This window comes from Cottoperca gobio, unplaced genomic scaffold (genome assembly GCF_900634415.1).
Source record: "Cottoperca gobio unplaced genomic scaffold, fCotGob3.1 fCotGob3_315arrow_ctg1, whole genome shotgun sequence".
NCBI classification, from domain to species: domain Eukaryota; kingdom Metazoa; phylum Chordata; class Actinopteri; order Perciformes; family Bovichtidae; genus Cottoperca; species Cottoperca gobio.
This window is the reverse complement of record NW_021166923.1, coordinates 181,881-195,188: the sequence shown is the minus strand read 5'-3', so window position 1 is coordinate 195,188 and position 13,308 is coordinate 181,881. Positions and strand designations below refer to the sequence as shown.

General features: G+C 25.1%; 1 protein-coding gene across 1 annotated transcript in view; it reads right to left on the bottom strand.

Annotated features, from left to right (window-relative positions):
• Window positions 1–13,308, bottom strand: part of ttn.2 (titin, tandem duplicate 2) — a 282,695-nt gene that overhangs the window by 125,828 nt on the left and 143,559 nt on the right. Inside the window, 9 exon segments of the mRNA XM_029427369.1 lie at window positions 119–272; window positions 347–652; window positions 785–981; window positions 1,596–1,701; window positions 1,797–1,868; window positions 1,871–2,095; window positions 11,587–11,886; window positions 12,149–12,264; window positions 12,350–12,536. Of these exon segments, the coding sequence (XP_029283229.1) occupies window positions 119–272; window positions 347–652; window positions 785–981; window positions 1,596–1,701; window positions 1,797–1,868; window positions 1,871–2,095; window positions 11,587–11,886; window positions 12,149–12,264; window positions 12,350–12,536 (1,663 nt within the window).

Sequence of the window (13,308 nt, the reverse complement as noted above, 5' to 3'; positions counted from 1 at the left end):
CGACACATTGATATAAACAGATATTAGAATAGAAAGGTGCATTACGCTACAGTATAACAATCAACGTGAAGAGAGTGTGTACAGAGTGATAACGCTGCAGGAGGAACATCAATAAGACCTGAAGCCGAGCCGCTCGTCCGCCTTCAGCTCTTTGCCGTCCTTGTGCCAGGTGATCCTCGGCGCCGGCACGGCTCTGAAGGGGACGGGGATGTGCAGCTTCTCCGTCTCCACCACCACCAGGTCCAGAGTCTGGAAGTCCAGTGTGGGGTTACCTGGAGATAAAACACGCCGTTAGTGGACGATCAGGAGCTCTGCAGGGACGCCTGACGCCGGCGGACGCTCTTACAGTCGGACTCTTTGGCGAAGACGTTCTCGGAGATGTCGGAGGGCTCGCTGACCCCCACCTCGTTGATGGCCCGCACCCTCAGGATGTACTCCTTCTCGGCGACCACGCCCTCCTCCACGCGGAACTTCAGCTCCTTCACGGGCCGGGAGTTGACCCTCATCCACTTCTCCGTGCCAGCGGCGCACATCTCCACGTGGTAGCCTCTGATGGCGCAGCCGCCGTCCCTCTGCGGGGGCTTCCAGGCGATGGACAGGAAGTCGCGGCCGGCTCCGGTGACGTGCAGCTCGATGGGCGGCGACGGGACGCCTGCAGGGGACAGACGGAGGTTTAAAGGTTTAAAGACACGTTTTCTTCGAGTCAGAAACTGAAATTATATTTTTAATGTTTAAGTAACATTTGTTTGATTTCAGACTCTCGTATTTAAGTGATGGAACCGACCTGTCGGGTCCTCGATGGTGAGGATCTCCGTGGGTTCGCTCGGATGACCGACGCCGGCCTCGTTCTCGGCGCTGACCTGGAACTGGACCTCTGTTCCCTCGATGACGTCCGTCACTCGGTACTTACAGTCCGGACCAGAAGTCTTCCCACATTTCACCCAGCGGGTTCCCAGCTTCTCCTTCTTCTCCAGGGAATACCTGCGGCCGGACACACGACTTTATCACCAGGTCCGATAAACACGACACGCGAAACTGCGATTTTACGCAGAGATTTCACTTTTTTTTTGTGTTTAGTTTCATTGATTGTTATTGTTAGAAATGACAAAAATACATAAAATTATTTCTTTAATAACAAAATGTTTGAAATTATTTCTCTTATTATTTTTGGTTAAGCAATTTGTTGGAATTTAGCAGAATTTAAAGCAGAGTTAGATTTTTTAAATTTAGATTAAGATTTGAGTGAACAGATGCTCTTTTTATTAAAAACAAATATATATATTTATATATATAAGTTTTCACGCCTGAAAAGAAGGAATAAGTGCATACTTATCAAGTCCCTTTTTAGAAATATATTTAATCAATAAACTTTCTGACTTTCCACCTCAGTGTTCACCGCACACCTCCATCAAATCAGACAAAAATAACAAACCAGAACAATTCAATCAGAATAAAAGCACCAAGAAGTAAAAACATGTCTTAAAACGTTATAAATCTCACATTTCTCTGGAACACAGGGCCGGTTATTAAAAACATTTTAAGAGGATTGTTACGTGTTGCACCTTTAATGTTTATGGGAGTAAATGAAAACCTACTTGAGGATGGGTCTGCCTCCGTCGTTCTTCGGTTCCTCCCACTGCAGGTCCACGTACCTCTTGGTCACGGCATTGACGACGAGGGCGTACGGCGGCCCGGGAGCAGCTGCAGCAAGAACAGATGTTTAATATAATCTTATAATCCTCCCTCCTGATGGAAATAAAGAATCCTCTCATGACTTAAACTTCTCTCCAACTTACTGAAGGTGTCTTTGGCGACCACAGATTCGGTCAGCTCGCAGAACTCTCCCACACCCACGACGTTCTCTGCGCGACGCGGAACACGTAGAGCGAGCCTTCGTTGAGCGGCGTCACCGTGTACTTCAGCTCCTTCACCGTGGTGTCCACGGCCTGCCAGCCTTTGCGCCTGGCGTCGCGCTTCTCCACCACGTAGTTGGTGATGGGCGAGCCGCCGGTGCGCTCGGGCAGCGTCCACTTCAGCTCAGCGCTGTTCCTGCTGATGTTGATCACCACAAGCCAGCGAGGAGCCGACGGAGGGTCTGAGGGGAGACGGGGTCACGATGAGATGCTTTTTATTTTAGTTTGTAGAGCGTCATATGTTACATATGTTTTATATGTTTCATATGTTTTATATGTTTCATATGTTTTATATGTTTCATATGTTTTATATGTTTCATATGTTCATGTTTTATGTTTCATGTTTTATATGTTTCATATTTTATATGTTTCATATGTTTTATATGTTACATATGTTTTATATGTTTTATATGTTTTATATGTTTATATGTTTTATATGTTTCATATGTTTATATGTTTTATATGTTTTATATGTTTCATATGTTTTATATGTTTTATATGTTTCATATGTTTTATATGTTTCATATGTTTTATATGTTTCATATGTTTTATATGTTTTATATGTTTTATATGTTTCATATGTTTTATATGTTTTATATGTTTTATATGTTTCATATGTTTTATATGTTTCATGTTTTATATGTTTTATATGTTTTATATGTTTTATATGTTACATATGTTTTATATGTTTTATATGTTTTATATGTTTTATATGTTTTATATGTTACATATGTTTATATGTTTCATATGTTTATATGTTTTATATGTTTTATATGTTTTATATGTTTTATATGTTTCATATGTTTTATATGTTTTATATGTTTCATATGTTTCATATGTTTTATATGTTTTATATGTTTTATATGTTTCATATGTTTATATGTTTTATATGTTTTATATGTTTCATATGTTTTATATGTTTTATATGTTTTATATGTTTCATATGTTTTATATGTTACATATGTTTTATATGTTTTATATGTTTTATATGTTTCATATGTTTTATATGTTTTATATGTTTTATATGTTACATATGTTTTATATGTTTTATATGTTTCATATGTTTTATATGTTTTATATGTTTCATATGTTTTATATGTTTTCATATGTTTCATATGTTTTATATGTTTCATATGTTTTATGTTTATATGTTTCATATGTTTCATATGTTTATATGTTTTATATGTTTCATATGTTTATATGTTTCATATGTTTTTATATGTTTCATATGTTTTATATGTTTCATATGTTTATATGTTTCATATGTTTTATATGTTTCATATGTTTATGTTTCATATGTTTCATATGTTTCATATGTTTATATGTTTATAGTTTATTTTATATGTTTCATATGTTTTATATGTTTTATATGTTTTATATGTTTCATATGTTTTATATGTTTCATATGTTTTATATGTTTCATATGTTTTATATGTTTATATGTTTCATATGTTTTATATGTTTTCATATGTTTCATATGTTTTATGTTTTATATGTTTCATATGTTTCATATGTTTTTATATGTTTCATATGTTTTATGTTTTATGTTTCATATGTTTTATATGTTTCATATGTTTTATATGTTTTATATGTTTCATATGTTTTATATGTTTTATATGTTACATATGTTTTATATGTTTTATATGTTTCATATGTTTCATATGTTTATATGTTTCATATGTTTTATATGTTTCATATGTTTTATATGTTTCATATGTTTTATGTTTTATATGTTTTATATGTTTTATATGTTTCATATGTTTTATATGTTTCATATGTTTTATATGTTTCATATGTTTTATGTTTTATATGTTTCATATGTTTTATATGTTTCATATGTTTTATATGTTTCATATGTTTTATGTTTTATATGTTTTATATGTTTTATATGTTTCATATGTTTATATTTTATATGTTTCATAGTTTATATGTTTCATATGTTTTATATGTTAGTTTCATATGTTTTATATGTTTCATATGTTTTATATGTTTTATATGTTTCATATGTTTTATATGTTTCATATGTTTCATATGTTTATATGTTTCATATGTTTTATATGTTTCATATGTTTTATGTTTTATATGTTTATATGTTTTATATGTTTCATATGTTTATATGTTTTATATGTTTTATATGTTTCATGTTTTATGTTTTTTATGTTTATATGTTTCATATGTTTTATGTTTATATGTTTTATATGTTTCATATGTTTTATATGTTTCATATGTTTTATATGTTTCATATGTTTTATATGTTTCATATGTTTCATTGTTTTTATGTTTTATATGTTTCAAGTTTTATAATATGTTTTTATATGTTTCATATGTTTTATATGTTTTATATGTTTTCATATGTTTTATATGTTTATATGTTTCATATGTTTTATGTTTATTATGTTTCATATGTTTCATATGTTTTATATGTTTTATATGTTACATATGTTTTATATGTTTTATATGTTTCATATGTTTCATATGTTATCATATGTTTTATATGTTTTCATATGTTTTCATATGTTTCATATGTTTTATATGTTTTCATATGTTTTATGTTTTATAGGTTTATATGTTTCATATGTTCATATGTTTATATGTTTTATATGTTTTATATGTTTCATATGTTTTATATGTTTCATATGTTTTATATTTTATATGTTTTATAGTTTTATAGGTTTCATATGTTTTATATGTTTATATGTTTATATGTTTTAGTATATGTTTCATATGTTTTATTAATGTTTCATATGTTTATATGTTTTCATATGTTTTATATGTTTCATATGTTTTATATGTTTATATGTTTCATATGTTTTATATATGTTATATGTTTCATATGTTTATATGTTCATGTTTTTATGTTTTTATATGTTTATATGTTTCATATGTTTTATGTTTTATATGTTTTATATGTTTCATATGTTTATATGTTTCATATGTTTATATGTTTCATATGTTTTATTGTTTATATGTTTTATATGTTTTATATGTTTCATATGTTTTATATGTTTTATATGTTTCATATGTTTTATTTTTATATGTTTTATATGTTTTATATGTTCATATGTTTTATATGTTTTATATGTTTCATATGTTTTAAATGTTTCATATGTTTCATATGTTTTATATGTTTTATATTTACTATGTTTCATATGTTTATATGTTACAATGTTTCATATGTTTTATGTTTTATATGTTTATATGTTTCATATGTTTTATATGTTTCATATGTTTTATAGTTTTATATGTTTATATGTTTCATATGTTTTATATGTTTTATATGTTTTATGTTTCATATTTTATAGTTTCATATGTTTCATATGTTTTATATATTTTATATGTTGTTTATATGTGTTATAATGTTTTCATTATGTTTTATATGTTTCAATATGTTTTATATGTTTTCATAATGTTTATATGTTTTAATAATGTTACATATGTTTTAATATGTTTATAGTTTCATCATGTTTTATATGTTTTAATATGTTTCATATGTTTTATATGTTTCATAATTGTTTATATGTTATATGTTTCTATTTATATGTTTATATGTTTATTGTTTATATGTTTCATATGTTTTATATGTTTCATATGTTTTATATGTTTCATATGTTTTTTATGTTTATATGTTTTATAGGTTTCATATGTTTTATAGTTTTAATATGTTTTTCATGATGTTTCATATGTTTTATATTTTTATATGTTCATATGTTTTATATGTTTCATATGTTTTTATATGTTTCATATGTTTTATGTTTATATGTTTCATATGTTTTATATGTTTTATATGTTTCATATGTTTTATAGTTTTATATGTTTTCATATGTTTCATATGTTTATATGTTTCATATGTTTTATATGTTTCATATGTTTTATGTTTTCTATGTTTTATATGTTTTATATGTTTTCATATGTTTTATGTTTCAGTTATATGTTTCATATGTTTTATATGTTCATATGTTTTATGTTTTTTATGTTTTATATGTTTCATATGTTTATGTTTTATATGTTTTATATGTTTCATCTGTTTTATATGTTTCATATGTTTTATATGTTTCATATGTTTTATAGTTTCATATGTTTCATATGTTTTATGTTTTATATGTTTCATATGTTTCATATGTTTTATATGTTTATATTGTTTATATGTTTTCATTGTTTTATATGTTTATATGTTACATATGTTTCATATGTTTCATATGTTTTATATGTTTTATATGTTACATATGTTTTATATGTTTCATATGTTTTATATGTTTTATATGTTTACATATGTTTATATGTTTCACTATGTTTTCATATGTTTCATATGTTTTCATATGTTTTATGTTTCATATGTTTTATATGTTTCATATGTTTTATATGTTTCATATGTTTATATGTTTTATATGTTTTATATGTTTTATATGTTTTCATATGTTTTATATGTTTCATATGTTTTATATGTTTATATGTTTTATATGTTTTATATGTTTCATATGTTTTATATGTTTATGTTTCATATGTTTTATATGTTTTATATGTTTCACATGTTTTATATGTTTCATATGTTTTATATGTTTATATGTTTCATATGTTTTATATGTTTCATATGTTTTATATGTTTTATATGTTTTCATGTTTTATGTTTTTTATATGTTTTATATGTTTCATATGTTTTATGTTTTATATGTTTTATATGTTTCATATGTTGTTTATATGTTTCATATGTTTTATATGTTTCATATGTTTTATGTTTTATATGTTTTATATGTTTTATATGTTTCATATGTTTTATGTTTTATATGTTTTATATGTTTCATATGTTTTATATGTTTCATATGTTTTATATGTTTCATATGTTTCATATGTTTTATATGTTTTATATGTTACATATGTTTCATATGTTTTATGTTTTATATGTTTTATATGTTTTCATATGTTTCATATGTTTTATATGTTTTATATGTTTTATATGTTTCATATGTTTCATATGTTTTATATGTTTTATATGTTTCATATGTTTTATATGTTTCATATGTTTTATATGTTTTATATGTTTTATATGTTTCATATGTTTTATATGTTTTATATGTTTTATATGTTTCATATGTTTTATATGTTACATATGTTTTATATGTTTTATATGTTTTATATGTTTCATATGTTTTATATGTTTATATGTTACATATGTTTTTATATGTTTTATATGTTTCATATGTTTTATATGTTTTATATGTTTCATATGTTTTATATGTTTCATATGTTTCATATGTTTTATATGTTTCATATGTTTTATGTTTATATGTTTCATATGTTTCATATGTTTTATATGTTTCATATGTTTTATATGTTTCATATGTTTTATATGTTTTATATGTTTTATATGTTTCATATGTTTTATATGTTTCATATGTTTTATGTTTTATATGTTTCATATGTTTCATATGTTTCATATGTTTTCATATGTTTTATGTTTTATATGTTCATATGTTTTATATGTTTTATATGTTTTATATGTTTTCATATGTTTTATATGTTTCATATGTTTTTATATGTTTCATATGTTTTATATGTTTCATATGTTTTATGTTTATATGTTTCATATGTTTCATATGTTTTATATGTTTCATATGTTTTATGTTTTTATATGTTTCATATGTTTTATATGTTTCATATGTTTTTATATGTTTTATATGTTTCATATGTTTTATATGTTTATATGTTACATATGTTTTATATGTTTTATATGTTTCATATGTTTCATATGTTTTATATGTTTCATATGTTTTATATGTTTCATATGTTTTATATGTTTCATATGTTTTATGTTTTATATGTTTTATATGTTTTATATGTTTCATATGTTTTATATGTTTCATATGTTTTATATGTTTCATATGTTTTATGTTTTATATGTTTCATATGTTTTATATGTTTCATATGTTTTATGTTTTATATGTTTATATGTTTTATATGTTTCATATGTTTTATATTTTATATGTTTCATATGTTTTATATGTTTTATATGTTTCATATGTTTTATATGTTTCATATGTTTTATGTTTTATATGTTTCATATGTTTTATATGTTTCATAATGTTTTATATGTTTCATATGTTCATATGTTTTATATGTTTCATATGTTTTATATGTTTCATATGTTTTATGTTTTATATGTTTTATATGTTTTATATGTTTCATATGTTTCATGTTTTATATGTTTTATATGTTTCATGTTTTATGTTTTTTATGTTTTATATGTTTCATATGTTTTATGTTTTATATGTTTTATATGTTTCATATGTTTTATATGTTTCATATGTTTTATATGTTTCATATGTTTTATATGTTTCATATGTTTCATATGTTTTATGTTTTATATGTTTCATATGTTTCATATGTTTTATATGTTTTATATGTTTCATATGTTTTATATGTTTCATATGTTTCATATGTTTCATATGTTTTATATGTTTTATATGTTACATATGTTTTATATGTTTCATATGTTTTATATGTTTTATATGTTACATATGTTTTATATGTTTCATATGTTTCATATGTTTCATATGTTTTATATGTTTTATATGTTTCATATGTTTTATATGTTTCATATGTTTTATGTTTTATATGTTTTATATGTTTATATGTTTCATATGTTTTATATGTTTCATATGTTTTATATGTTTTATATGTTTTATATGTTTTATATGTTTCATATGTTTTATATTTTATGTTTCATATGTTTTATATGTTTTATATGTTTCATATGTTTTATATGTTTCATATGTTTTATATGTTTATATGTTTCATATGTTTTATATGTTTCATATGTTTTATATGTTTCATATGTTTTATATGTTTTATATGTTTCATGTTTTATGTTTTTTATATGTTTTATATGTTTCATATGTTTTATGTTTTATATGTTTCATATGTTTTATATGTTTCATATGTTTTATATGTTTCATATGTTTTATGTTTTATATGTTTTATATGTTTTATATGTTTCATATGTTTTATATGTTTTATATGTTTCATATGTTTTATGTTTTATATGTTTTATATGTTTTATATGTTTCATATGTTTTATATGTTTTATATGTTTCATATGTTTATATGTTTCATATGTTCATATGTTTTATATGTTTTATATGTTACATATGTTTCATATGTTTTATGTTTTATATGTTTTATATGTTTCATATGTTTTATATGTTTCATATGTTTTATATGTGTTTATATGTTTATATGTTTCATATGTTTTATATGTTTTATATGTTTCATATGTTTTATATGTTTCATATGTTTCATATGTTTTATGTTTTATATGTTTTATATGTTTTATATGTTTCATATGTTTTATATGTTTTATATGTTTCATATGTTTTATATGTTTTATATGTTTCATATGTTTTATATATTTTATATGTTTCATATGTTTTATATGTTTTATATGTTTCATATGTTTTATATGTTTCATATGTTTTATATGTTTTATATGTTACATATGTTTTATATGTTTCATATGTTTTATGTTTTATATGTTTTATATGTTTTATATGTTTCATATGTTTTTATATGTTTCATATGTTTTATATGTTTCATATGTTTTATGTTTATATGTTTCATATGTTTTATATGTTTCATATGTTTTATATGTTTCATATGTTTTATGTTTTATATGTTTATATGTTTTATATGTTTCATATGTTTTATATTTTATGTTTCATATGTTTTATATGTTTCATATGTTTTATATGTTTCATATGTTTTATGTTTTATATGTTTCATATGTTTTATATGTTTTATATGTTTCATATGTTTTATATGTTTTCATATGTTTCATATTTTTATATGTTTCATATGTTTTATATGTTTCATATGTTTTATGTTTTATATGTTTTATATGTTTTATATGTTTCATATGTTTTATATGTTTCATGTTTTATATGTTTCATATGTTTTATATGTTTCATGTTTTATGTTTTTTATGTTTTATATGTTTCATATGTTTTATGTTTTATATGTTTTATATGTTTCATATGTTTTATATGTTTCATATGTTTATATGTTTCATATGTTTTATATGTTTCATATGTTTCATATGTTTTATGTTTTATATGTTTCATATGTTTCATATGTTTTATATGTTTTATATGTTTCATATGTTTTATGTTTTATATGTTTCATATGTTTCATATGTTTCATATGTTTTATATGTTTTATATGTTACATATGTTTTATATGTTTCATATGTTTTATATGTTTTATATGTTACATATGTTTTATATGTTTCATATGTTTCATATGTTTCTATGTTTCATATGTTTTATATGTTTCATATGTTTTATATGTTTCATATGTTTTATGTTTATATGTTTTATATGTTTTATATGTTTCATATGTTTTATATGTTTCATATGTTTTATATGTTTTATATGTTTTATATGTTTTTATATGTTTCATATGTTTTATTATGTTTTATGTTTTATATGTTTATATGTTTCACTATGTTTTATATGTTTCACATGTTTTATATGTTATATGTTTCATATGTTTTATATGTTTTCATATGTTTTATATGTTTCATATGTTTTATATGTTTTATATGTTTCTATATGTTTTATATGTTTTATATGTTTTCATTTCATATGTTTTATATGTTTCATATGTTTTATGTTTATATGTTTTATATGTTTCATATGTTTTATATGTTTCATATGTTTTATATGTTTCATATGTTTTATGTTTTATATGTTTATATGTTTCATATGTATGTTTTCATATGTTTCATATGTTTATATGTTTTATATGTTTCATATGTTTTATATGTTTTATATGTTCATATGTTTCTATGTTTTCATATGTTTCATATGTTTTATATGTTTTATACTGTTTACATATGTTTCATATGTTTATGTTTTATATGTTTTATATGTTTCATATGTTTTATATGTTTCATATGTTTTATATGTTTTATATGTTTTATATGTTTCATATGTTTTCATATGTTTATATGTTTTATATGTTTCATATGTTTTATATGTTTTCATATGTTTCATATGTTTTATATGTTTCATATGTTTTATATATTTTATATGTTTTATATGTTTCATATGTTTTATATGTTTTATATGTTTTCATATGTTTTATATATTTTATATATTTTATATGTTTCATATGTTTTATATGTTTTATATGTTTCATATGTTTTATATATTTTATATGTTTTATATGTTTCAAGCTGTACCAAGAAAGAAAACTTCTTAAATCTTTAACTTTTTAATTATTTAACTTTTTAAACCTTTAACATCTTTCATTTTAAATCTGGATTTCCTTATTTTAACCCTGATTTACCCACTTATTATTATTATTATTATTATTATTATTATTATTATTATTATTATACTATTTAGTAAGTGAAACACAAAAACTAAATTAATTTCAATTCAAATTCAATAAACAAAAACATAATTTTAATAAATAAGAAAAAAACAAAAGACATTAAATGTAAAAGTTACAATTAAATAAGTAAACTATATGTAATAAGAGGTCAGAATTACAAAACTAAACTACAATATCATATATTGGTATAAACTGGTTTCCATATCTAGTGGATAAGTGAGTCGTCTCCTTGCGACTCAGATTGTAAATGTGAAATGAAGTGTGAGATGTGGTTTCAGTTTCTTACTGAGTCTCTCCTTGCAGAGCACGGGCTCGCTGGGCTCGCTGGGCTCGCTCTCTCCGGCCACGTTGACGGCGCGCACCCTGAACGAGTACTCCTGCTTCTCCATCAAGCCCTTCAGGAAGTGCTCCAGGATGTTGATGTTCTCCGCCACGCGGATCCAGTCGGTGGTGCCGCTCTTCAGCATCTCTATCACGTAGCCGTCGATCTTTGCTCCGCCGTCGTGCTCCGGTTTGGTCCACATGAGGAAGCAGGAAGTCTTAGCAACGTCCTTTACCGTGGGCTTACCGGGAGGCCACGGAGGATCTGAGAGTAGAGATGTGAAAGGCGTGAAGACATCCACATGAGAGTGTGTGTGTGTAACTGTGTGTGTAGATGTAAACTCTCCACAGCTACATTACATAACGCCTCATGTACATATTAAACACTTGTAATATAAACTTGTGTTGATGTGAGTCATGAAGTGGGGAAGCTTCATGCTGATATCTGTTAGTTACATGTTTTAATATTTCTCCTCTTAATGCTTCATCTCACTGAACTAAAGTGTTAAAGAGAAGTTGAGACGTACCGATGGGGTCTTTGATGAGGATCTGGTCCGTCTCCTTGCTGGGTTTTCCAGTTCCGGCCAGATTCTCTGCCAGGACTCTGAACTTGTACTTCTTCCTGGTGGGCAGACCTTTGACTCTGCAGAGACACAGACACGTCATCAACACACTGACACCAGCGAAGAAGAGTCCTGTCAGACATCAGAGGGGGGGGGGGTACTCACCTGTAGTTAGTGTCTTTGATGGGCAGCTTGTTGCATCGGATCCACTTGTCGTGGTCCGGCTCGTAGCGCTCCACCCAGTACCCCGTGATGGGGCTGCCTCCGTCCTCGTCCGGCTCGTACCAGGCCAGCGTCACCGAGTCCTTGGCGATGTCCGAGGCCTCCAGCTTGTACGGAGCTCCGGGAGTGTCTGAGGAGGAGACGTGGGGGGGGGGGGGTTAGTTGTACTTATCCAGACTATTCTACAGAACCAGCAGAACCTGAGACGGACTCATCAGTGACTCTGGAGACAGAATCACCTGCTTCACTGTTTCACTTCTTCTGAACGCTCAAAGATTAAATGAATAAACAATAATCTGAATAAAAGTGTTAAACCTGCATTTTATGTATTTATTGTGTATTTTATAGTTTTCTGTTTCTAGTTTGTTGTTAAACACTGATGTCTGTTAGAAGTGTTTAATAAATACATTTCACTGACTGATTTATTGTAAATAAAAATACAAACATTTTACTAAATAAACTGCAAAATGTAGAAACATGAACCAAATATTTCTTAACTTACGTCCAACTTCACTCGTATGGAGAGGTAAGATTTATAAAACATGTTTTATTAAATCATACTTCTGAGGATCCGCAGGACTTTATGAGCATTTCTCAAAAACTTAAAAACATAAAAATGCTCAACCTGCTTTCTTCTTGGATTTACTGAAATGATAAATGTATAATCTTTGGGACATTTGAATATCACTGAGAAATTATAAAAGGCATTTTAAATATTTTACAGATAATCAATGAATGAGAAATTAATCTGCAAAGTTGTTTGCAGATATTGTGCACTAATATTATCATTCTTATATCTTTTTATAATTATCTTTAGCTTATTTTTGCATTTACGTATTATATGGTATCAAGTACAGATAATTCTTCTGTGCTTCTACTTGTTGTGCGTCGAGGAGTTTCCT